At 39.5% G+C, this 26497-nt stretch overlaps 4 protein-coding genes across 6 annotated transcripts; all 4 read right to left on the reverse strand.

Moving 5' to 3' along the window:
• Positions 1-1741: 1741 nt before the first annotated feature.
• On the reverse strand, positions 1742-3611 carry cd40lg (CD40 ligand). Its single transcript, XM_026357905.1, has 4 exons — positions 3320-3611; positions 2774-2801; positions 2573-2659; positions 1742-2474 (listed from the first exon to the last, which is right to left on the reverse strand). Exons 1-4 carry the CDS (start codon positions 3518-3520, stop codon positions 2104-2106), a joined length of 687 nt encoding a protein of 228 aa, XP_026213690.1. The 5' UTR covers positions 3521-3611; the 3' UTR covers positions 1742-2103.
• Positions 3612-5472: 1861 nt separating this feature from the next.
• Positions 5473-10098, reverse strand: tmtops3a (teleost multiple tissue opsin 3a). The gene is made up of 4 exons (XM_026358408.1): positions 9714-10098; positions 8505-8833; positions 6172-6405; positions 5473-5697 (listed from the first exon to the last, which is right to left on the reverse strand). Exons 1-4 carry the CDS (start codon positions 10096-10098, stop codon positions 5473-5475), a joined length of 1173 nt encoding a protein of 390 aa, XP_026214193.1.
• Positions 10099-12872: 2774 nt separating this feature from the next.
• On the reverse strand, positions 12873-15933 carry vgll1 (vestigial like family member 1). Of its 3 annotated transcripts, none has more exons than XM_026357055.1 (4): positions 15698-15933; positions 14666-14868; positions 14211-14579; positions 12873-13714 (listed from the first exon to the last, which is right to left on the reverse strand). In XM_026357055.1, exons 1-4 carry the CDS (start codon positions 15736-15738, stop codon positions 13677-13679), a joined length of 651 nt encoding a protein of 216 aa, XP_026212840.1. In that variant the 5' UTR covers positions 15739-15933; the 3' UTR covers positions 12873-13676. The 3 variants fall into 3 exon arrangements, with proteins under 3 accessions (XP_026212840.1, XP_026212841.1, XP_026212842.1); XM_026357056.1 differs by having other exon boundaries at positions 15691-15932; XM_026357057.1 differs by lacking the exon at positions 15698-15933 and adding an exon at positions 15146-15651.
• A 375-nt stretch (positions 15934-16308) lies between these two features.
• On the reverse strand, positions 16309-25691 carry adgrg4a (adhesion G protein-coupled receptor G4a). The gene is made up of 29 exons (XM_026357179.1): positions 25602-25691; positions 25385-25499; positions 24610-25236; positions 24292-24389; positions 24118-24176; positions 23783-23837; positions 23513-23550; positions 23196-23344; positions 22776-22820; positions 22493-22576; positions 22068-22153; positions 21922-21992; positions 21812-21839; positions 21667-21689; positions 21351-21493; positions 21122-21251; positions 20465-20571; positions 20166-20382; positions 19903-20068; positions 19388-19540; positions 19058-19195; positions 18932-18977; positions 18658-18761; positions 18309-18430; positions 17932-18200; positions 17717-17822; positions 17212-17492; positions 16966-17067; positions 16309-16854 (listed from the first exon to the last, which is right to left on the reverse strand). Exons 2-29 carry the CDS (start codon positions 25452-25454, stop codon positions 16703-16705), a joined length of 3669 nt encoding a protein of 1222 aa, XP_026212964.1. The 5' UTR covers positions 25455-25499; positions 25602-25691; the 3' UTR covers positions 16309-16702.
• Between the last annotated feature and the right edge of the window lie 806 nt (positions 25692-26497).

Below are 26497 nucleotides of genomic sequence, written 5' to 3' on the forward strand. Positions count from 1 at the left end.
ATGTGACTCTATCTCATCATACAGTATGTTTGTTGTTGAGATTAACACTGTTGCAGTTTGTGTAGTTTCCATCATTTCATTAAGTTTAACGTGGTGGGTTTTGATTCCCAATAGCCTCAGTGAGCACTTACTGGTTGGAGGGAGGGAGGGGGGGTTGTCTTCTGGCTTCATCTTGTTTGTCTAAAATCTCCAGACCACTGTGTGTATTGTTTTTGAAACGTTGTTCTATGCAATTATTGTTGTTGTTGCAAGTATTGTAATGCTTTTTTTTCTAGACACTCTGTACTTTATGTTTGGTATTGTCATTCTTTTATTAAAAATTTAATATAACAAGTGGAGTTTGGTTTGTAACATCAGTCGTCGAGTGAGAAACGGAAACCTCCGAAGATTTCAAACACGTGTCGACTGCATAGAAACTAAACTCTGTCGTTCCTCGTTCACGCTGGAAAAATTAACCAATTTAGGCTTTTCCATGTAGCGTTCGGCACATGTGTGGTTCAGGAATTTGTAGGTTGTTCAGATTCAGTAGCAAGAAACCTTTACAGGGTGGAAGGAGTGACTAGAATAGATGACATCCTGTGAGAGTGTGCCACCTCTGCATCTGTACACACCTCCATAGAAATTCAAACTTTCCATGCCGTTCTACTCCACCAACATGTGAAGCACTTTTGTAATGTCTGAGGTGCTGTAGTTGAACTTGCACTCCGCTGCAGTTTACGTTTGATGCGGTGGGGGTGGGCAGATTTTTCTTTCTTTCTTTTTTTTTTTTTTAATGTTACTCACCAGATTTTTTTTTAACCATGTATTAGTCACCAAGTGAGTTCAAGTTACTTGCAATTCATACCTGTAGGAAAAGGTGTGACCCAGCATTACACAGAATACTAAAAAAACTAGATCACCATCTAAACTCTACACATGAATTAACAGGGGATTTTTAACATTCTAGTCAATTTACAAAGAATTCTCAAGACTTCATGATACAGGCTATTTTACACTAAAATGCCACATTAAATCCACGTGGTGGTTTTAAGGTTGTCAGACCGCAGGGTGCTCAAGATAACCCCCGTCTCCCACAACATTAAAACCACCAGGTGGTGTCAAACTTGTGGTTTATTGGTGTGTTTTACAGTTGGCGATTTTTGAATGTTTATTCCTGCTTCTTGGGCCGCCATCGGTCTTGATGGAATTTTAAACGGTATCAAAATCAAATGGCACAGTCTGAACATCTACAATCTAAATGAAATGGAAATGTCAGGTTCACTGTGATGAATTACACAACTCATAAGTTTCAAGAGTTAGATAAATATGGAAATTAATGGCGGCCTGAATGCAAGGAAAATGCGATTTCAAAAGTGGAAAGTCTGTAGCTTTGGAAACCTGCCAGCAGTAAAACAACGTGTAGGATTTTTAATTTAGGAGAAACAAATGAACTTGTTTCCCAAAAGGATCATAAATATATATACACACACAGAGAGAGATACACCCCATCAAGAATCTAGGTAACCTACATCTTTGCTGTGTGGTTTTTTTGTGTCCTAGAAATTTAAAGACCATAGTGAAACCCACTGAGCTGAGAAACCAGAATTCTGTAAGTTTGGTGCTAAATAGCCAATCCAATAAAAGTTTGATTCCTAAAAAGCCCATGGAGGATAACTTATCACTTTTTAAAAATATTTAAAAATATTCAGCATTTGTTTGCAAGTATTTTATGCTGTAGTCAAGGACATACATTCAGGATGGCTGTGCACACAAAAAACATTAAATGTGTTGGTCGGGTTGTTTTAGTCTAATGTCTGGCAGATGCAAGAAAAACTGAGAAGAAAGAAATGTTTTAGTTTAAATATAAAATTTAGTTAATAAATACAGAACAGTCATTTACAATTGCAATGAAAATCTATAAAAACATGCAATATATGGTGCTTTACTAAATATAGCTCAAAACAATCACAGACAAGTGTTTTATTCAATAAATTATAGTTTAGGAATGTAGGCTCTGTTACGGAAATCTCCGCAGAACCATTGGCAGTCAGTAGATCCAAGTCTGTCCACATGATGAGTTCCCGCTCCTCAGCTTAGGTCCATTCACATGCTCATGTAGGAGGTCTATAGTTTGTACATCCCAAAGGTTGTGGCTCCTTCTGTATAACTTACTAGTGAAGGATCTGCTACCCAGACACTGAGCTGGTTTCCTTTCTCCAGTGTGATCACCTCTCCCTGTGTGGCTGTGCAAAGGCGCGGGATCGTACTTTCGCTGTCCAGGTCGCAGTAGGCCTGCATGACAGCCGTCCCGTTTCCAGTTCCAGTCTTCCTCAGCTGCACTTGGCTGTTCAGTGGAATCTTGCGGTGACCCTTGGAGAAGGTCACTCTGGAGTAGACGTAGTAGTCACCAGACTCCGGGATAGTCAACCAACTATTGTGGTAGTAGTTGATGTTCTTAAGAACTGAGTGGTTGATGTTCCACTGGAGATAATTAGCTGGAGAGACAGAGGGAGATGTTCAAGTGATGATATAAAAAATACATTTACTCCTCCAAAATATGAATATTTACTAAATATGCTGCATAGATTCTTACTTGGAGGTTTTTTTGGTGTTGGCTGCTCAATCACCATGCGTGCCAAGGTTTTGGAGTACGTTTCCTGTTCTGATGAGCGAAAAGCAACTGGAGAAGAGATCACACATCTGGTCAGACACATTTCTGAAACTGGATTTATTGTGTGCAACGTGATGTATGATACTCATTTAAGAAAAGAAAAAAAACATTAAATAAATGTACCTTTTCCTTCAGCTGAGAAACGTTGTCCCTGTAAGAACAAGAAGCACAGAATAAGAAAAGGACCAGAGAATGCTGAATGTAGATTTCCCTAAGGTACTTATTGTATGTATAATATTCATAATTTAACAACCTTTTATATTGTTCACGCCATTTTTGTATTTTAACAAGACGCTGCTCTGAATATTTCACCCTTGTCTGTTTATTTAGATGCATTTCCTGTTCATCAAGCACAATTTCATTGGGTTTTTTTTTTTTTGGTTTTTTTAAACAGAGCAAAATGCGAGGTTAAAAATATCTACATCTATTCAGCCCCTTGATGTGTGTAGTATGATAAACACTTGGTTCATTTTTTAAAAGAAACCTGAATTAATTTAAAACTGTAATTTAACACTGAAACTGAAATAGTTTATTTAAAAAAAGTAACTTAATTGATAAGAATTAGTGTCTTAGAAAATTATTCAGTATTAATAGTAAAAATACTCTACCATGCCACAAACTCTTAGGATATCTCAACTATACTTAGCTACAAAAGAGAATAATCTTTACCATTTTGTCAGTGTGATACAGATAGATGAATCCTCCGACAGACAGCACTAAATGCAGCACCACTACCCCAACCAGGAATCGGATGAGAGGCTTGCTGCTGCTCTGTGATGGAAGTGGAGTTGGGATGAGCACTGGAGCGGACCTGTTGAGGCGTGGAGGTACCGGCGGTGGAGCCAGGCTGGTCTGGTAGGTGTTGATCATGGTGGAGAGAAGCAGTGAAACCTAGAGAGGCCTGGTGTCCGTGACATCCCATGCACTTCTGAAGTACTGCTCTCTCAAGCAACTGAGTTTTACTGAGTGTCACTTCCTGTAAGTTCTGAACTCAAACATGTACTATAATAAGTGTGTGTTTGTGTGTGTGTGTGTGTGTGTGTGTGTGTGTGTGTGTGTGTGTGTGTGTGTGTGTGTGTGTGTACATGTATGATTTATCTATATTTATCTTAGTATAAAACCAAAGTTCCCATGAACTGTATATGGTGTTTATTGATAGAATGACATTTGGCCCATAATAGTATTGAAAGTAAGCAGCAATACACACATGATAAACAAATGTATTGCGTTCAATACTATTGTATTTCCTGATATGAGGATGTAGTCAACACAAAGGAACACAGTAACAGTAAATCTAGGTATGATTTAAACACTCATACCAGAAGGAAATAACACCTTTCTCATATTGAAACATTAATGTAATGGCTCTTTGGCCTATCAAGAAAAGCCGACTGAGTAATAATGCTAATAGTGGAGTAATTTTTCAAAGCAGAAAAAAAAGGATAACTACCTGTAATTCCTACAATTACACATCATGTACAGTCTTTTGTAGATTTTTGTAGATTCAGCTCCTTGTGTTTAAATTGCACTGATGCTTTTCTCACTGTTTCACTGATCAGACGGTTGAAGGCTGGCTAAATTTAGTTCAGCTTAATTCAACTTCATCTCTCCATTTAAATACATGACGAGTTTGACTGTTTGTCACAATAACCACAGCGTACGTGAACTCTGCTTGGTGGTGGTGGCAGATTTGGCTGAAAAGAGACCCACTGTTGTTTTCAACTGCACACACACACACACACACATGCTGGTTAGGCTAAAGCGAAATGTTGTTTTAAGTGGCATATTCGACCAGCTGGTCACAGAGTGCTGCACAAAACCAAAGGCAGCTGAGTAGCTGCAACTACCTTGTTGCTGTTGTATGAACGTTTTGCCTTTATGCAATTGCACAAGTTGCTTATTTCTTTAGCTAGTTCATTTCTTTTCATCTCAGAGCAGCATGTTTAATTAACAATAGATTAAGGATTTTAAAAATGTCTTCCTTTTAAGTAAATCGTTTTTACAAGTCGCTAAAAGTTGATGCAGCAAAACGACTGACGCACATGCAGCCTGGCAAAACAGTGCAAATAACTTTAATCTACCTATGTGTCCACAGCATATGTGTAGTAAACTACTTTGAGAACACTTCAAGGTTCATGTAGATACCTTTTGAAACAGCCCATAGCTTCCTCTAGTGGTTAAAAATGTTCTCAACTGTGAATACAGTTTATTCATACACTGTATTTATACTGTATTATATTTGTTTATAGCAAATCCTTAATTAGTTTCTTACGCTGTTGTCTTAACATGACATCAGGTGAAATGTCAATATATGACAATATAGCATTTATTATAAAGATGAAACTGGTGAGCAAGTATCTCTAAGATAAATTACAGATTTTTCTCCATTACATATAATTTAACAAAGTAGTAATATGTAATTCTCCTGGTTAGTTTGGTTTATGTTTATTTTATGGAAGAAAATAAAAAGATTAAAAGACAAAAGGCACAGGGTGATGTTTCAAGACACATAGAGACGACTAAATGACAGGTGGATGTAGATTTTGTTTTACAATAAAAGATATTTGTCGATTTGTAATTTACCCATCTAGATGTAGAATATCTCTGAGAACTGTTTTAGTTTTACTGCAGCAAACACATACAACATATTACAGTACACTGACATTTTCACATATGAACTAAAAAAAATATGTAAAATTAATGAAAAGGTTCAAGTGATAGTGAAATTTGTTGTGCTTCAGATTCTGAATGATGGTTCAGAAAAGAAAACCTGCTTGTTTAACTTTTCAGTCTGTCAGATTAAAAAGATAAAAAAAACACGTTCACGGAGTGTAGTGGACGACTAGAGTGTGGTGATCACGGTGCCGGCTCCAGAGAGCAGAATTTCTGGAGCTGCTGAGGATTTGACGTTGAGACGGGCTGAGAGAGTCCTGTCTGTCAAATGGGAAATGTCCAGAAAACGGTGTCCTTGGAGTTGGTTGCTTTTCTTCCTGAACACACTGAGGTTCCTCACCACATTTCACAAAGGCAACAAAACATCTGTAAAACTGTTTAAAAGAACAAAATACAGGATAATAGAGAGATGATACGGACACATTGACATTACAGTTGGAATTAATTTAGTTAAAACAGGAATTTTGTTTGTTTTTTTTAGATCTAAGAAACATTTAACAATCACTTCAACAGAAATGTCAGGCAGGAACTAACTAATCTAATCTAATCTAATCTAATCTTGTGCTGTTGAAACAATGGTCATATGCAAGCTAAACCTAAATACACATCTTGAAGATGTACTGTATGTGAGTTCAAGAGCTCTTGTGGAATCCCCTAACAGAAGTATGTCATCAAATGTGTTGACAAGTGGTTATTAAGAGTGGCAGCAAGAATAGAGAGCTGCGTCTGTTCATGTCACTAAAGCCTGACTGAGTTCTCCTCTATAGACTCTGTTCCACTTCATATTCAGACGCATCTGTGCACCCATAACCAACATATCATATTCTTTTACTGCACTCAGCTCTCACCTGGTTGTTGAAGAACATGTAGATGATGGGGTTGATGACTGTGCTGAATTTGGCCAGGATTGACGGCACCACACTAGCCACAGGAGTGACCAGTCCCAGCCTACCGAAGGTGGCCATTAGTGCCATGATGCCATAGGGCATCCAGCACAGCATGTAGCAGGACACCATGAACAACACCATCAACAGAATGTGCTGCTCCCTGCGCTGAGCTGCCAGCAGATTGATTTTACCAACCTGGAGGCATGAAAAGAGGAAGAAGTACAGATCTAAAACACTTTACACGACTGAACTCTCAAATATGCGTTCACCTGAGGCTGTGCAACCCCGGTATGAAACCCGTCTCTCTGTTGTACATCAGATGCAGCACCTCAGAGCACCTGCATTCATTAAGTTTCTCCACTCATTTATTCTGGTTTTTGCTTTTATCTGTCTGCCTGCACGTCTTAAGGATGCAAGGAAGTGTAAACGTACTGTCAGGTCATGAGACAGTAAACATTCATTACTTAAACTTTTATTTTATTAATGGTCGGCCATGACAGTATGTGGCCACTGCACTAGCCCAGATGGATTCATTACATGTGTCCTGCTGGTTTCTTCTGATGTACTGTAGCTGTGAGCTAAAACGAGCTCACATACTGTATATGGTATAACAAGCCAAGTGGTTACAGAGGTATGTTTTTTCTCAGTATTGATTGCATACACCTGCGATCATGTGTATGTGTGCTATGTGTAATTACCACAGTGATGCTCATTACGGTGCCTGGTGAAGAAAGCTATCCAGAAGGCAAAACCTGCCCTTCCCGTCGAACCACTGCACATCACTCACACACACACACACGCAATTACACTTAATTTTGTATGGTGGTAGGCCACAATCTTTTGTTGCTCTGTCTCCTTCAGATTCACAGCTTGGATATTGATAACAACACATGACACGTAATTCAGTCTTGTTTCGAGAGAGAAACTACAATTTGACATCTCAGATGTGTGCTGAGTAAATTAAAAGAAATAAAATGTTTGGTAGTACAGCTGCGTTTTTTGTAAGTGCGTTTTGTAGTAATGCATCTCTATGATGTGGTGGAGTATATAGAAGCTTTAGGAACAGCATTGTGACAGCAATGGAAACGTAGTGGTGTCACATGGAGAAAAATAATCATTGATAGAAGTGTCATCCTTCCCACTGACATGTCCTTGATGAGCCAGCAGAAGGCTCCACACACCTGATTACCGAGGGTGAGAAAAAGAAACGGACACTTGTGCAACAGCAGGTATCCAATAGTAACAGGTTGCTTCCACAATCTAAAAATAACTTCTAGGTGATTCATAGATAAGCAGGAAAGTGCATGGAGGGGCCCTGCATCAATTTGGGAGCCCTTTATTTCCAATTATTTGTGTGACTGACAGGTTTATATAAGCCCCACTGAGGTAGGGATGAGTCACTCAAAGCCGAGTGGGGGTCATTGCCCTTAAGACTGCAGCCAGGTTCTGAATCCTCAGTCTCAGACATTACCTCCTCATTTCTTCTCCTGCCGCGTACGTTGATTTAACCACAGAGCTTTCGTTTCTAGGGCTGTCTGAGTTGATGCTTCTTGAAATCACCTTAAAAATAAGTGTAACTGAGAGTGTGACAGGCGCCACTTAACCACTGAGCTCTGATCTTGTACCAGGAACACCATGACAGCTTAACAGCCACAGGGGCGAGCACGTTGACGGAGCTATTGTGATTATACAACGCGTTCGGCCGTTTCGAATACAAAAGACAAAACCACAGGCACACCTATTTCACTGCGATAGTAAAACTACAGACAGGGAAGGACACGTGAAGCACTGATAGAACAGAAAAGGGGAACTTTGTGGAAACGTGTGAAGCATTTCCGTGCTCTTCAGGGTGGATCTGCCGACAGAGGAACTGACAGCACATTGAGCACATATGAGTCTAAATTTAGCCTCAATTCACTTTAAGGCTGAGCTGTCAGTTGCCGTTCGCCATGGTATTTCACAGCAGGGTTTCATTTCCATTTACACATGGAAGAGAAATAATAGACTGTTACATGAATACATAAATGTAAAAACCCACAGAAGTAATCACACTACACTACACTGTGTGTTTTATGTCTTGTATGTGTGTGTATGTTCTAAAAAAACACACGTTATCAGTAAATGCATGGATTTTCTGTAATATCAGCAAAGAAGTATTTTGTAAAACTAATATTAATACAATTATTTAATCTGCATTAAATAAGTTAACAGCAGAGCTGTTAGTCCCACGTGACAGACCAACATATGTGTTGAACATGCCACCTCCAGTGTGTGAAAGATTAGTTTAAACTCACCCTCCTGATTGCGACAAGGATTCGGGCATAAGAGTAGACCATGAGCAGAAGGGGTAGCAGCAGGCAGAAGATGAACAGACACAACACATATGAAACGCTGGTGGGTGAGCGGAGGTGCCACTGGACAGAGCATGTGGTACCGGGTCCCTCAGGCCCATAGCTGCTCCAACCCAGGAAGGGTGGCACAGTCCAGAGGAGCGAGTAGAACCAGGAACCTCCGACACAGAGCCAGGCCTTCCGAAAGTCTGAGATGTCAACTTGGGAGGAATGCAGCACAGTGTTGTGACGCTCATAGGAGAGTAGAGACAGAGAGACCAAGGACACAATGCCTGAAAGAGCAGGAGAGGGGAAAACACATACGAGTCACAAACGATGTCCTGTAGGTTTCACAGAAGAATTAGAGAACCAGCCCTAATCTATCCTTACAAAGCTTTTCATTTTGCCATGAGACAATACATCGTACCCAACCTGCTGATCACCAAGACTTACATAACAAAAATAAGGAGAAGGCTCACACATTGTCTTTTTCATTTTAGAGTGGCAAGAAAAAGTATGTGAACCTTTTGGAATTGTTTTCAACAAATGTAATGTGCCTAAAATAAAAACTCATGGTTGTTTTTATGGTTGTCTTTATTGAGAACAACCATAAAACCCTCAGAGTGATACTGGTTGAGCCCCGCTTGGCAGCAATAACCTCAACTAGGCACTTTCTGGAGTTGTGGATCAGACCTGCACATCGTACAGGAGGAATTTTAGCCCATTCTTCCTGCAGAACTGCTTTATCTCCGTCATATTCTTTGGCCGTCTAGTGTGTGCTTCTCTTAAAGTCGTTCCACTGCATCTCTTCTGGGTTGAGGTCTGGACTCTGACTTGTTGTGTGTTTTGAGTCATTGTCCTGTAGCATCAACACAACTTCTACAGAGTTTCAGCTGACGTACAAACATGAAGAATTGTTTTTCTGTTACCACTTAGGCACATTATATTTGTTAATACTCTTGACTTAGATGAAGATAGGATCATGTCTTGTGACAAACTAATGCAGAAAACTGTGAAATTCCAAAAGGTTCACATACTTTGTCTTGCCACTGGATATAATAAATTCTCCAGCAGGCTGCTGTCATGTTACTGTATGATCATGAATCACTTGACTTTTAACTTTCTAAATGACCACAACCAACCTACTTTTAGCACAAGTTCGATGTCACTCACCAAAGAGGGAATTGGCGAACCCGTACCACTTGCAGCCGTGCTCTCCGATGAGCCATCTACCCTGCAGACTTGCAGCGAAACTGAAGGGAGTCCCGAAGACGCACACCAGGATGTCGCTCACACTTATGTTCAACAGGATGAGATTAATGGGAGTCCAGAGGGAGCGAAACTTTGCAAAGACGAGCAGAGCGAGTAAATTGTTGACGATCCCCGCCACTAAGATGAAGCCGAGGAAAACTGCCACCACGGTGTGGCCCGTCCGGCTCAGCCCGCCGGGGCTCTGGGACTCCTGGGTGTCCAAAAGGGCGGCGTCGGTGCCGAGGCTGGAGCTGGAGAAGGAGCTGTCTGTGGTGCTTAAATTGCAACCGCGTGTGTGGACGACCATAGCAGTGAGTGGAGAGCAGAGGGCTGCAGAGGAGCTGGACACACTGGGAGAAGCACCAAGCCTGCAGCTGCACACTGCAAGGGCCGGGAGAGAGGTGAGTGCGCCCTATGCACTTCTTCACACCTGCACCCCTGTAATAAACGCCTCCACCCACTCCACGTATCTCCACCAGACACACTCTAGTTTCTAGTTTCATTCTTATCATCTCTCTCCGGTTCTGACAATTAGCCTTTTTATCCCAATGCCCCCAAATGTGGTTCTTTCCAGCTGCAAATGCGTTTTAAGGCGCTCTGACCTTATTTTGAGGCGGGAATCAAATGCGTTAGTTAAACTGACTTTGAATGGAAAATAAAAACCAGATTAAGTCATTCAAAACATGAAGAAATTACTTCCTACCCAAATCCAAACTTTGGTTGCATGATTTTTTTTTAAGCTGTGCGTTTCATTTTATTTTATTGCTTTTTTTTCTGTTGCAGACTGATGCATGCAGCTTTCAACTAAGCACAAAGTAAGTTACAAAGAAAGTTTCTTTTCTGCACAGCCTATCCAGTGTTTATTTATTTAGTTTTAATCCATTTAAATCGTTGTAACCTTTTTTTTAAACTGTCTTTACAGCGACTATTTCCCATTTGTATCTGCATTATGTGAGCTTTGCATCAGCAACAATACATGATGGATTTTTCATCCAGCAAGTTATAAATTGATTTATGATTAGCTGAGATGTCGTGTATATAACCTAAGTGTGCAAAAACACCAGCATGAACCTTTAAAACCAAGCCAAACTGCAGTCACTATTTTGAGGGATTTGCTTCTCTGTTGTTTCTCCTTTTTCCCTAAATATTATAAGACATTAACTCAGATCTTCATTACTCTCTATGACACAATTTTAGTTTTTTTACGAAGCAAACAGAGACACAACTATAAAGGTGAGCTGTAATGTGAAACGATACAGTAGATCCATGGCTGAAGGGACTAACGTCATTCTGGTCTTTGCCACTAAATCATCTGTCCGGTCTCTGGAGAATCTACACCACCCCCAATGCCCCTTTTTCTCACTTTAAAACCAGCATCAGTTGTTGAAAAGTCGATGAGTCACCAATACAGACACAATTACCCCATCTATCCTGCCTCCCCATGTGGGCTGCAAATCAACAAGATGGTGCCTGATACATGGAAAGAAGAGGGATTATGGTTTCGAGGCTACTGAATACATGTCCTGCTTGCTGAAGAAATTCAGAAATAACCACAATATTCTTAAATGTTAACAATTAGCTGAGGAGAGAAATGCTCTTGCTTGAACATGCCTTATTTCATAGATGATAACAGAAGCTCATACTCACCTTTTTACTTTTCTTACTTTGAGCTCTTTGGTTACTTTTGTACAAAGATCATGAAACATTTTCAAAGAGCTGCACATAGAGCAAATTAAAAGAACAATATTGTCTTCTACTGAAATAAAGTGCACGGAGAGATAAATCAATAAGTCAATAACTGTAGTACTTACAATACAATACACAACCTAAAAGGGCAGAGCTGTGGGAAAGCTGCTGATTGAGATTCTGTCTGTGGATTGTTTTGTTGCGCATTGGCTTCGTCTGAGTTAGAGCTGAATGTCACTGGTGATTCAGGAGGAAAATAAGGTTTTGTGCTAATTAATCCAGTTCTTTATCGTGTCTTGATGACTATGTAGTATGTTAAATACCATCTCTAATAAGCTTCCAGTGTGGTCAAATGACACATTAACACATGAAGTAACATTATCATATAACTCCGTGGAAGTTTGTACTGTCATCTACATGCTACTTATTGTTCCCCTAGTCCCATTATATGAGACGGTTTCTGAATTACAGAAACATTAAAATGCTATAAAACAAAAAAAAAAAGTTCCTAAATCAAGTTTCACACTTTTATTCAACGTTGATGTTGCATCACAACGCTGTGACTTATGGAAGTACGTTACATTCATAAAGATCTTGAGTCATAATTATGAGAAAAGGATCAGGATGTGGATTTGGATTTCATAACTATGAGAAACTGGGTTTTTCATTATCGTTGCCATTTGAGAAGACACAGACATTATGGGGCTACTTCATTTAATTTGCTTTTAATTCATCCTTGGTGTTGGGTGAGACAATGGGTAGGATTATTATGAGTAATTACTCGCACTGACGTCTTAAAATTAGGCATGGTAATTGTGATGAACAGTGTGTGCTCAAAAAACAGCTACCATATAGACTCCTTTGAGGCTAATCTTAGCCAGACACATTCTTCTGAATTGACTGTCCATTTAAAAACTCACTATCTGAGGTGAACTCTAATGTAGCTCTAATGGGTTTAATGCATAGACCCCACACAACTAATCTCTAATAACCACAAAGAGATCTGTAGGACATAGAACTGCTTGAAACAAATAGAAAAATGTGTGGAAATGTAATTATGAAATACCCCTTCTAATTCAATTTAAGCAGTTTTTATTTTATTTAGTAATTTAGTTTTCCCCAAAGGCCTTTTTTCATCATTGTCACAGGACAAGACGAAATAAAGTAAAGTATTCCAATAATTTACTTAAAAGCTGCAATAAAACACACATGCAACAAAATATACTATACTTTTTATACTATAATTTGTATATGTATTAAATGTGTATATCAGCTCCTGTGTGTTGTTTTATTTATGCATAACAACACACATATAACTTTTGGACACAATAAAAAAATATAAGTGGGATTTTAATGCTGTGCTAGGCTGAGATGGAACCAATATAAACTACTTCATACTCCGAGTACATGTTTATTATGTAAATGTGTGTAACATTGAGCATGTGGTATCAATCCCACCATCAGGTGTCACTGTTGCTCTTTATGCACATAAAGTCATTCAAAGTTTGGTTTCTGATATGTTCTTAGTTAGCAGACATTTTGAATTTATGAACTTGCTATCTGGACTCAAATCATGCAATGTCTAAATTTGTCTCCTCAGATATAAATTAAAGCTCATGCATGACTCCATTTTTGTACAATACACAACAAACTCACTTCAAGATTACAGAAAATTCATCATGTACATAACATCACTATCCTTCATATTTATTCAATTGGATATGTACAAATATTCTTTTAAGTAAAATTCATCCTGCAGACAGATGATTTGAACATTTATACACTCAAAATATTCATACTTTAACCTAATACTGGTCTATTTACTGGTGTATGTCCGCTAAGAGAAGTGCCTGATAAAGGCACAAGAAAATGCCCTTAATCCATCTCCACTAGAAAGGGAGCAGCTACCGACACACGGAACAACACAGATCTACAAGAGGAATGCCAGAGTTGAAAAACTGGTTTGTCAGAGACTGGGTACATGTTGATAGATTGAGGTCATTTCAGTGAGAAGTGAAACGTATGGGGCAGGGAGCGTGTTCACTGCTGCTTCTTCTGGGTGTCTTCTCGGGAGACGCTTGGAGGCCTGTTTGACTAGAAAACGTCCGACTGCTTCCTGTGTGAAGAGGAAGTGGGTTTACAGAGCCACAGGTATTTTGTGTAGTCGAAGCTGTTCTCCACTGCTCCGGCACAATCTCTTCAATACCAGTACAAGTCCTTTTTGTCCAGCCGCCGTCCTGACAGAGATGGGACAAAGCGTCAGTGATTTTTAAGCTGCTGTAGATGGACGTGTGCATGTCACCTTGTTGAGTAAAGTTAAACTGTAATAATATATTTTTTTACACAGTAGCATTTCGTAGAACAAAATGAACAATTGACAATTACTACCTAACAAATAAACTCTACATTCAAAGGGCAATGATAGATTATCTTCTGTAGCTTCTGATGATTAACTCCTACATATCTACAAACCACTTTGTTCATTCATCAGCTCTGATTCACTTTGAATCAGGTTCAAACTGGAACATATAGCTATGTGTAAGGAATGTGGTGCATCTGCCATTGCACTGCGTGTAGTTTAGTAGCTTAATAAGAGTTTACATAATCCTAAAATTACACTTAGCTTTAACCAGGATAATTAATTCACAGATATCTAATTGATATTTAAGCACCATAAATGGCATTTCTATTATTTTACTGGTTTAAGATATTGTACGAAAGCTGCAGGCTTACCGTGTTCAAAGCCTACAGCATTTAGAGAGTCTGTGGACTCTCTAAATGTTGGGGCCCACGTGGGAAGCAGTTCTGGCTTGGAGCTGGAGGGCATGCTGGAGGGCATGCTGGGCCCCATCTCGGCTCCTCGGTCGCTGTGCAGTAAGTTGAGCAGGGATGTGGCGTATTGCTGTCCGGTAAGACTCAGCCCTTCTGGGGGAAGGGAGTATGCAATGGAAGGTAAAGCGGGGCCTTCTCCTGCCCTAGAATTGAGAGAAGGCCATGGAGCACTGTCTAAAGAATTGAAGGTGAGGAGATGTCCTGACGGAGGGGGGACCTGTGAGTCTATGTAAGAGTCAACAGGGCTGCTCTGACAGGGGCTGGCGTCCTCTGGAAGGAACAAAGAAAGAAGCCATGCAGTGAGGATAAATGAAACTGTCAGGTTAAGTTGTGACACGTTGATTTAGTGTGCTTACCCAATTTAATAGATTTGCGGATTTTCTTTGTCTTTGCGGCTGGAGCCTTGGTCTTGTAGTCCTTGTTGAGGGCGCGGGTGAAGTGAGCATCCACCATGCTGCTTATGTCCCCTTGGAAGTAAGTCAGGACGACATACTGAGAATGCTCCTCCACCTTCACAGATATTGGATTTTCACTTCTGTCCTCCATGGGACAGCTGTGACTGAAAACAGAGAAAGTTCAGCGTCGACCAGAATCTTTATGGTGAATTTAAATCAAATTACTCCATGAGATATGTGCAACAACAGATTTGATATCCGTATTTACAGCGAGGGTTATTACCTGTCGTGTTATTACTAGACACAGACTTTCATATCCTTATATACTTGGCTCTGAATGATATAATTACTTTGCTACCTGGTTTACTGCCACCCACAAATCATTTTAATGACAGCAAATCATGAGTTTGGTTAAAAGAAATTAGAATCCATTTTACTAACCATTTTCTATTCAACTTTTCTTCCACAGAACCATTCTTCCGTGGAGTTGTTCTCCCCCCTTATCTATTCATCAGAAATGTTTTAAACTTAACTTGCCCCGGGTGAGTCATGTCATGGACGGCTGACGTGTTTATGAAGCACATATTTTTAAAGCACACATGAAAAAAAAAGAGGCTGAATGTAAAGCGTTCCTTCCACTCAGTCTTTCATGAACATGAAATAAATATATATAAACACATGAAAACCAGAGTGGTAAATGATGTAGTCCTATAACTTTACAAACATCATTTGCATAAATACCCTGAAACAGAAGCAGTGGTATCTAGGCAGATACTCAAACAACTAAAAATAAGAAAAAACGTACGCCACATGACTGAATAATGTGGCTGACATGCATTTTGAACATGAGTTCATAATCACACAGTTTTAAGAGCAAAAATAATATTGCATGTAACATAAATAAACCTTTTTGCCTCTGCTCATGTTTCAATTTGTGAACAGAAATCCAAACCGCTGCATCATTATATGAGTTTTAAGATACTTACTTCTTACCTGACCTGAGGGTTGACCAGGGATAGCAAGAAATCTTGCATTGACTAGTGGACCAAAGCAAAAATCAGCAGCAGCTAAAAGTATTGGGAAAAAAATTCAGTTGGCTTCAGTTTAAACACCAGACTCATCGATTAGGTTAAAAAAAGGTCAGTTGTCTTTTTGTTCCTTCTCCACTCGACCGAGAAAACATTTCACTTGCAGCTACTCTAAAGTAACTTCATGTGTTGGACTGGGAGGGCGTGTGATGCCTCCTGAACACTGACGCAATGAACAGAATGTCATCCTGCAAGTTCCTCCAGAACCTGACTGGCACCCTATTAAAACATTCCTCAGTCACACAGTTGAAAAGTTACTGAGTTTAACCACTGAACAGCAACTCTGTAGTGAGAAGTCTGCAGATTTCTGATGCTACATTCAGCTGGGTACATCAGTTTTTCAGCCTGTGTGCACCACATTTGTTTCTGTTTTCCTTTTTTTACTCATTGTAATGGTAACAAATGAAGTGTTTTATGTCCCATGGCATCCAGAGGAAATAAGGAAATGTAAAAAAGCTTTTAATGTAGAATGGCATTAGAAAAAAATATCATGTGAATACAGTAAAGAGTAAGAGTCCTACTGTATAGAAAGATCATTTAATGTCTTAGAAATAACATAAATACATATATTAGGTTATAGGTTTCAGATACTATCATTCTCAAACCACTTCTATTACAATCAATTAAAACAGACACCTCTTCCTTTGCACTGTATCATTTACCGATTACTTGCCTATTTATACAGTCACAAAATATTAGCCATTCAGTTGTGCATTAAAAACTGTCATAATGTAATGTCTACATCTTTCCATGTAAAGTCTAAACATGAACCGTAAAGAAAAGGCTTCTAAATACGGATTTGTTGCATAAAATGTGTACTTTTAAGAGCACACTTCACATTCACACAGTGTTTTCTGACTGAATAATGAAGAGGGCTAAACAGAGCTGAACATCACACAGACGGGCTCGCTCACACCCCCTGGTGGTGCTGATTTGATGGTGATCCTGCAGAGGAGTCTGAGATCTTCCTGATTGCAGAGGTGTCGTCCGAAGCAAACGAGTCAGAGTTAACAAGGTTTTTCTTTTTGCAGTGGTGGCCCACTGTTGCAGAGCGGCTCCAGTCTGAACCCAAGAGACAAGACACAAACAAACAACAGGTCATCCACTGTGGAACACGTCTATTAACCATCTGGCAGAATGTGTAGAAGTTTTTCCTTTGATTTATGATCATACCTGAGTAATCACTAAGTCGGAAACGGCCACAGCACAAGTGGATTCTCCACTGTTTCCTCACATTTTCCTTCATCAGACAGTGGAATAAAAAAACAAAGAATCCTGCGACAAACGATATAAGATTAAGAGAGCTGACATGACCCCGTGTGATATTATCACTTTATATTCTATGCACAACACGATAGAGACATAGTCTTGTTTGTTGCTCTGTGTTGTAAAAGTCTTACTATTTCAGCTCTTATTTACCTTGTACGGTGTTAAAGATGGTGAACAGGTACAACAGGACCACTCTTCCTGGCCCAAAGGAAAACAATCCCACTGACCACGTCAGACCTAACAGGACAGTGAGACTGGCCACTGCCCTCAAATCATGCAGAGAGCTTTTGCTGTTTGCTGATGGCTTATTGGCCTTCATCTGTCTGATCTGGATCAGGACCACGATGAACACACAGGTGTTGAACACCAGGATCAGAAGAATAAATGCCACCACTGTCGCATAGAAGAAGCTATCATTCTGCAGCCAGCAGCTGGAGGGAAGAAGACGTTTGGTTATCATGTGATTAACTCAGAGATTTATGGCAAATTGTCATGACCTACATATTTATCGTCTAAGACACGGCTAAAAGTTGGATTTCTTTCCTCTTTGGTGTTATTTCATTTTTTTATTATATAAGACACTATATTATAAACCAGAAATGGAGATAACGCTTGTCTGGTTTCAACTATAACCCAGTGCTGGTACACTACTTACAATAAGTCAGCTGACTCAAGTGTCACTGCAGCCTCATCAGACATATTGCTGCCATAAGCATCTTTATCTATGGCCAGTACCAGACTGACTATTAGCAGAGGAATACCTGTGAAAACACAAAGAAATTGTTGTTTAATACCCATGCTGCAGGTCCTTTCAACTGGGACCACGGACATCTACTTCTTCAGTGAGGTGTGTTTAAAGTTCTGTCTTACCCCATCCCACAGCACAGAACTTGAGGATGTAGGAAGGAACATAGGTGTTGAAGACCTTGACCAGGGCAAAGTACATGTGCACGGCCTCCAGGCCCATCCAGGTGAAGGATGCCAGCAGGAAGTAGTGAAGCGTTGCAGCAGTGGCAATGCACACACCATAGTTGGAGAAGGATGAGAACCAGGAATTAAGAAGGTAGAGCATACACAAACCCAGCAGGGACACCGACAAATTGATGAGTATTTTAGATGGGTAGTCCCGACGCAGTTTCCTGAAATGTTCAAAGGAGAAACATTGAGGCGTCATTTCAAATCTGATCCTATGACTTTTCAAACAGAAAAAAAAGTATAATTTATAATATAGTTAAATTAAAACTTACTCAAAAGCAAGGTAGGTGAGTAGAGTGATGCCAAGAAAAATGGAGGATATGCCACAGCCAATGTATGAGATCACTGTCAGAATCTGACTGTCAGCTTCACTGAGAGGCGTTCTGGATACGTCCTGAAGCACAATGTATTTATGTGTATGCAAAATGATATGAACATAAGCTTCAGTGTAAATTAACACAAAAAGAATATGTTAAATATAATACTGTAATTAAAAATACATGTTGTGGTTCAAACATTTTTACTTTACATCATTGGCAGAAAAATACACAAACAGTCAGCAGCTGACAGTATGTTGGTGCTTGTTGTTGTTGTTGTACAAAAAACAGAGCAGTGACTCACCAGGAGCACAGCGAAATGTGTGAGGTGATCACAGAGACAGCTGGTCTGATTAGAAGAAATGCTGTGAGTTTCACAGCCTCTGCTGTTCCAACCACCCTGGCCACCTGACACAAACACACACATTAAATAAACTTCCTCGGTTTTGGGACCTTTAGTGATCTCACTGGTTCCTGAAAAACGATGACACTCCACTGTGTTACAACGACGGCTTAACTGTAAATCATCTGAAATAAATTGTACCCATATAAAAAAAGATAAATAACGACCAACTTACCATTCTTCTGGAAATCCCAAAACACACATTGTACCTTGTCTCCTGGCTGTGGAAAACAGTGATACCAATTTAGAGTCAAATATAAAACTATTCTTTTTAGCCATAAATGTTACTCTGATATCTCACCTGTGTGGGTGTTTGAAGTCTCAGAGTCACCACCACTCGCTCCGTCAGGTTACTGACATCGCTGCTGTTGATGCTGGCAGATATTATATAGGAGTTTAACGTCCAGCTGCTCTGTGTTGAATTAGTTGTGTCGGGATCCTGTTAAAAATTAAATGCTTGTGACATTAACAGACGGCACCATGAATCACAGTAAATAGGTTTAGTAGTAATGTTTTACTGACTAGGATACTGGTTAATAGTTGTTGAAGACATGGAAGTGGATTAAAAAGCAGTCACGACACCAACAAAACTAAATAAAATAAAAGAATAAAAAGAGTTAAATGAGAGTACCTGAAAAAGGTCATGTGTTCCATAAAACTGAAACTGGACCCGAGTTGTGTCTGTCTCTCCAGGTGGGAAGAAGGAGTGGAGTGCAGAGGGCAGAGAGATGGTTGCTACTGTTTCTTGCAGTGGTTCATTCACAAAACTCTGATTTACAAAAGTCTGAAACAGAAAAAAACACTATAAACAACACTACTATGATAAAAATGTGAGTCGCAGAGCTACATGCTCAAACCTACCACCTGCTTTTCGTTTAGTATTTTACTTTTCTTGTCATTTGCTTTCTCATTTCTGAGTTTAATGTGCCATGACTGCTCGAGGCCTCAATGCCTGTTTACTGACACCGTTTTCTGAATTTCCCGGTCACTCAAGGACATTAGCGCAGCATAAAGTGTCCTTAAGCAGTCAGGTGGATCCAGTTTAAAAGTTAAGAAAACATCAGTGGCCCGTTTTCTTTGCCTGCAGAAATCTCAAACAGCTCATAAGGCACATTTGCTGCCCTCATAACAATTAATACATCTTACCTCTGGGTTCAGGAGAGACGATAAGGAGGACACACCAAAAGTGAGGCCACTGAACCCATTTGGATCCACGTTGATCATGGAAAGAGCCATTGAGGGTGCTGTTAGGCTAACACTTTCACTTTGGAAATCCATATTATCCCCCATTCTGTTTGTCAGATTTAAAACTCTTTCGCCAAGAAAGAAGAAACAGATTAAACAATAAAATTAGAATATGGCATGTTAATGTTTACTGAGATTAACCAAGCACTCACTTCTCCACTTACAGATTAGCCACCGGTGTGACGTTAGTCTCGGAAAGCAGGATATTGGAGATAATATTGACAATGTTGGCCCCGATGTCAGGCTTAATGATGCTGACGTCAATCACCTCACCAAGCTTCTCCACCACTGAGTCCAGCTCGGAGGAAGAGAGCTCGGCGCTGTTACCTAACTGAACGTCCACGAGGTCCTGAATCATGTCCACCACCTCAGCTGTGTTATCTAGAAACCAGGAATGTCGTTAATGTTTCTTGTTTTGTTTCAGTTGTGTATGTGTGTGTGTGTGTGTGACTGATCCTCATACCAGTGGTGACAGTGATGTTATTAAGGTCTGAAATGGTCACCAGTGGGTCGCAGTTTGTCATATCAGGCTTGGCCCAGAATGTCGTGTCAGTTTCAATGTCCAGCTTGCTGACCAAGGAAGAAAGTAAAGGTTATTTCATCAGCTGGTAGAATAATTGCCAGTGTCCAACAAAGGGTGATAAAAAAATAACAACCACCCATCCACTGCTGATGAGTGTTTTAATAAGCATCACCTGAGTATTTCACTAAAGGACCATAAAACTGATTTCCAATATTACCCTGTCATTTCCCCTTCAGTGATATTAATATCAAATTTGGCAGAGGTGACGTAAGGAAGATTTAAGACCTTCATTACACTAATAATTTAGGAAATTGATTTTGGCCTCAGCTGCAGGCTGGCAGGGAGCCATCAGTGCAACATGTGTGGCCACAGAGCGTGAGTGCAGGATGGGAGGACTGGTTGGAGTGGCAGATTGTAATTGACGAGAGTTTCTTGTATTGCTGTTCTTGTAAACTCATTGTTCGGACAAAGATGACCAGGATCGGTGCAAGTAAATGGACAGTAGACTAAAACGTATTATATTTTATAAGCCAGATTAGGGTAGTCGTGTTGTAACTGTGCCTGATCAAATACTAAAACAGAGTTTGAATCTCTTACCAAAGCCTGAAAGCTCTTTCTGAATGTGGCTTGTTGCATCCCATTTCTTGGGTGTCTTGCGGAAAAGCTTCAGGCCAAATATAAATTCCATAGATTGATGAAGTAGTTTCTTCTAAACAGTTTTCTGGCACTGAAAAAGTAATATGGATGACATATTTATAGTATGTGTTTACACATTCATAACCTAATATATATTTCTGTTTTCATTTGTGATAGAAATCCACTTTACCTATGTGCTTTATTGCCACATCCATGGCTTTAATTATAATGGAGCCATTTTCATACCCTGATGTCAAGGCAGCATTAATGAATGCTTTAATTTCTTCAACGCTGTTTTTGTTGTGCTCCTGAACGTGGAAGCTACAGTAATATCTGTTGATTAAAATGAATGATAGCAACAAAATTAGTCATAAGAACAACAACATCGTTTTGATCATTGTTTTAGTACAGTCAGGTGTAAATTAAATACAAATCAAGCTTCGTAAGAGGCAGTAAAGGTACTGTCGCTTTAGCATCATGATTCTTTAAATTTTTTAGCAACCTACTTGTTTTGTTTCTCATAGAACATCTGAAAGACAAAAAAAGGACAAATGCTGTGTTGTAAATGTCTGTATCAAAATTCAAAAATATGAGATGACTGAGAATCTTTAAAATAAATATTTAGAAGTATGATCATTGTTGCATACTCACTGCTGTTCCATTATCTTGCTCCATGTTCCTATGAAATATGACAAACACATAAATATTTTATAAAATATTTGTTAAAAGATGCTAGTTCTGCAGTTATCACTGTGACTCACCTGCCCAAACTCCCCTTTATAACGAGATTCAGCACAATCATGGCGTCATTCACCTCCAGTGCTTCTTTCACCTTTTACCAGAAGAGAATTTTTCAGTATGAACTAGTTAATAAAAGCTTTCAAGTGCAGTCGTGTGAGTTTCTTACCCATTTCTCAATTGTTTTCTTTGGGTTCTCAGGATTACCAGTCACACTTAGGGTGAGATTGACTCTTAAGAAAGTATCAGGCACAACTGCAGGAATAAAAGGACAGATGATTTTTTACATGCAACCAACTCACCACTGTTTATTCACTAAAACAACAATAATAGACTTCTATTCACTCGGTTAAGGGATGGGGCAATCATTTTCTCTCAGACTTTTGTTAAAGGGCACGTAGAAACTGTGCAGAGCTATGACAACCTTTGTACTTGTACTGACAAGAAAATGAGCTTTGATAAGACTGAGACAATGTTCAAGAAAGGTCAAAGGAAGACTGGAAGCTCTGATTGGGTTAAATGTCTTTAGTGTTGACAGAGAACTAATGGCATTATTTAAAAGAATTATTTATCTGAGTCATTTAGTGAACTGACCGGAGGTCTGGTTGAACTCTAAAGGATCTCTAGTTGTTGAAATATTAGCAGATTGAGCTGGTAGACTTGGAGTTGGAACAGTTTCTGCAAAATAAAATACACTAGTTACAAGATAACCACACAGTGCTGTATGTCAGGACAAACAGTTTTGCAGAGCTGGCTGCACTTGGATAGAAAATTTATAAAGATAATTACAAAATATCATTATAAATGTATGATTCCACATTGCTGGAAAGCACTACTGGGACACATGGACAGGTTTTATTCTTGTTTGCATGCTCACCAGAGTTGACAGTTGTTGGAGGGTCTGTCACCACAGGGAGTGACTCTGAAAGAAACAAAAATAAATTATTAATTTAATGAGATTAAAAAAGAAGATTAAAATCAAAAAGTACAATAAAGTATTTAATTGCATTCTCATTATGTACTTATAGGTGTGAAACCTTTTCTCTGTTTTATTAGTGCATCTATGTAACATAACTTCAATTCAGCCAATTGAAAACGACCTGGTTGTGCTGTATGTACAACGTCTATGTAAATACTCTTCAGATACATTAAAAACATAATGTCACATACACATTTTACAACAATAGTGATTAAAGTCTGTGTTTGGTCAGTCTTTTATTGATGCAGCAGTTCTCTAAATTCAACAGTGACACGTGCAGGCGAGAAGACTGAGGCGTGCTGTACAAACTATACCCACCAACAGATAGCACGCGGAGGCTGTTTGTGTCAGCTGTCAGGCTGAGGATGTCGTAAGAGAAAGGCAAACTCAGCAACATGGTGATATTTGTCTGAACCTCTTCTACATTAGCAGCAGGATTCACATTCACATAGACTTCACAGCTGAACCTGGGGAAAACCACAAGAACCTGAGTTAAATCTGTATGTGGACTGTTTTACACCTGTAGAGTGGTATTTATTCCATTTCCTCTTGTGTAGTGCAGTCGTCCAGTTTACTGTAAGGCGTCTAGTACTTTTTGTATCATAGTTTTTCGTAGGACTTAAAATTCTTCTTACCACTTGTCACATGAGGAGTTTGATGATGTCCCTGAACCCTGAAAAACAGATTTTTATTAACTCTTTGCTAAAGAGTTTTATGACATAACTTAATTACAGTACAACAACAAGCCTCTGAACTGACTTCAATGCTTACACATGCCATTTAATTTTCTTGGAAAATAACATTGTCTGAGTCTAAAAATAACTCCCATTTGCTGTGTAATCAGCTTGTCTTTGAGGATATTGCTGCCTCTGTCCATGGAAACTCAAACTGCGGACGTGCTGTACCTGAGGTTGTTGCACACACAGGGCAGCAGAACTATTATCCACATGGCAGGTACGGCTATATGGGAACATAACAGAAAATTACTGACAGCAGTGTTGTCCAGGAATGCTGTGAGGATCACAACACACAGTACATTCAGCCTTATAAATTAGTAATCACTCAGTTCTTCTGTGTCAGTGAGAAAACAGGTGGCAGTGGAAAGTGTAAACAGTACTGTACTACAGAATCAGTGCTATCTGTTCCATTTAATGCTCCAATGAGCAGTTTTACTTCTGATAGTTTTGAATTGCATATTATTATTATTTCTTTACCCCAGCACTGGTAGATGAGGGTTTACCTTGTGGAAGACACAAAGATGTTGTGAACAAACATATTGTGAGGGAAAATGCTCTCCAGCTGTTAAAAAAAAACATCACCATTTGATATTTTTAATGTGCAAATCTGACATGTTTTTAAAAGTCACTAGTTACTAATTTCCATTAACTGGACATATTCGTGTGATTCTTCATACCCAGTTTCTTGTGATTCCCTCCAGTGACACCGAACAATTTCCAGGTGGTGTAGAGTGAAGCATGAATGTCCACATTTGTATTTTATAGTGTGACCATACTAAAAAAATAAACAGCAAAATAATATCTGTAAAACCTCTGAAACAATTTATGATTACGAATGTGTGATTTACCTTTTCTTAAACTGTAAGTACTGAAATACAAACAGTATTATATCTGCCCAGTCATTTAACTCACAACTATAGTGCCTGTGTGTGAATTTGTAAGGGTTAAAGCTAGACAAGTCAAACTGGATGATAAAAATGTAATGTTGCATTTACCACACTGAAGGCTGCTGTCGGACACGGGAGAGCAGCCGTATTTCCATTGCTGCAGGTCCCAGCTCACCACGTCTCCATCTGCGCAGCTCTGCTCCCTGAGTTCCTCAGCCCTCCACTCTCTGGCCCACATTCGGAACAGACCAATCTCACCCACCAGGTTACTGCCAGTCTCCAGATGCACCTCACCATTTACATCTACATAATGAGACACCCCCAGAGTGAGAGTGCCGTTTGGAGCCAGTCGTTCGGGTAGACTGCGATTCATTTGGAAACCATGCTGAAAGGTTCCATTAATGTAAACATTCACCTTCGGTGCTTGACTTGACCAGGTGAGACAGAAAGAGTGCCATTCGTTTTCTCTCAGTTCTCTGTTAAAGTGCCATTCTCCTCCAAACATCCATACTGTCAGCTGTGTTCGTGTGCCACCAAGTCCCAGCTCAGTGGCTATAACTCCTGGAGCTTTGTAGGCAAAACCTGTCCACTGCGTTGCAAGAGTGTAGCGTAACTGTATGCATACAGTCAGCTCCTCAAGGGCTGGTACCACAGCGCCAGGTTGTAGCTGCCACACACATGGACGGAAGTTGAAAAGCGCCTTCTTACCCCACAGGCTGGTAGTGGAAGACGCAGCTGAAGTGACACACAGGCAGAAAAGACTCAGATACATAGATAAAGATTTAAGACACAGTTTTAACCATAAAGAAATTTAAAGTAACACGAGTCATATCAATATCAATAATTCAGATAATCGATTGCTTTAAAATAGTTTAAACCTCACCCAACAGGCACAGTGACAGTTGTGTACACACACAGATGGTTAGAGAAAACAAGCTCCTCATGGGATTCATGACAGCAATCAAGACGGCTTCCTGTGCCAGTCAAGTGCTCATCTGCTGAAAGGTCATGAAAAGATATCAAATGTTTTCATTTCAACTACCACAAGGAAATAAAATGAGTTTGATTAGCTTACATTTATGTGGATAACTGAGACTTACCATGGTCTTCTCCTTGCAAGGGCCCAATCCAACTTTTAAGCTATGTTGTGAGACATTAAGGAATCAGTGTCCGCTCATGAAAAGCTGGTTGTGCCATAAGTCTGCTGGCAGGCGTCAGTTTATTTCTCTATAAGAAGACCTCCACGCCCTCTACCTTTAGTTCCCCGAGTTACTCATTAATCACTCGCAATAAACATAACTAACAAGCAAGATAGCAAAACCACTACTATAAAGCCTAACAATTAACTTGGTTAAAAATCTTTATTTTAATTGTCACTTGAACACAGTTAAACACATTTTTCACTGAGAACTGCAGTGGCTCAGAGTTTAAATCTGAATAATTTCTAGAAGTTTCTAAAATTAGAGAAATAACCTGACTTAACACACACCCTTTTTTCTGCAGGAGATACAACCACAGAACAAGCTTTATATTTAGAGTTGTTTTTATTAGCATCTTTCTATATAGGAATGGAAACAATTCTAATGGACAATGATCATTTACAATAACTGGTTTAAATATGTCCCTGTCCTTCCCCAGACAACAGGTGAGTGTTTGTGCTTTTATTTAGCCAGGTTTTCCCCACTGTTAATTTTCCGCAAACATTCAAAGCAATATTCTCGTGCTGCTCTCATGCTTTATAATTCCTATTAAGTGAAAACTGCTCAAACACAAATCTTCCTAAATGTCTGATCTTCATTCCTGTCTTGTTCTCAGCTCTACAGGGAGAGTTATCTCAATAGTACAGTTTCCTTTGTGCCTAAACAATTTATACAACCAATAAATTTGTATTGCTCCACCTTTTATATCCATAATATCCTGTTAGTGGGCACAGGGAGCACAGTGTTATTGTCAGTTTTCTGGCTCCATACTTCCACATAGTGGTCAAACATTATAT

The sequence above is a fragment of the Anabas testudineus genome, chromosome 10 (genome assembly GCF_900324465.2).
Source record: "Anabas testudineus chromosome 10, fAnaTes1.2, whole genome shotgun sequence".
Taxonomy (NCBI): domain Eukaryota; kingdom Metazoa; phylum Chordata; class Actinopteri; order Anabantiformes; family Anabantidae; genus Anabas; species Anabas testudineus.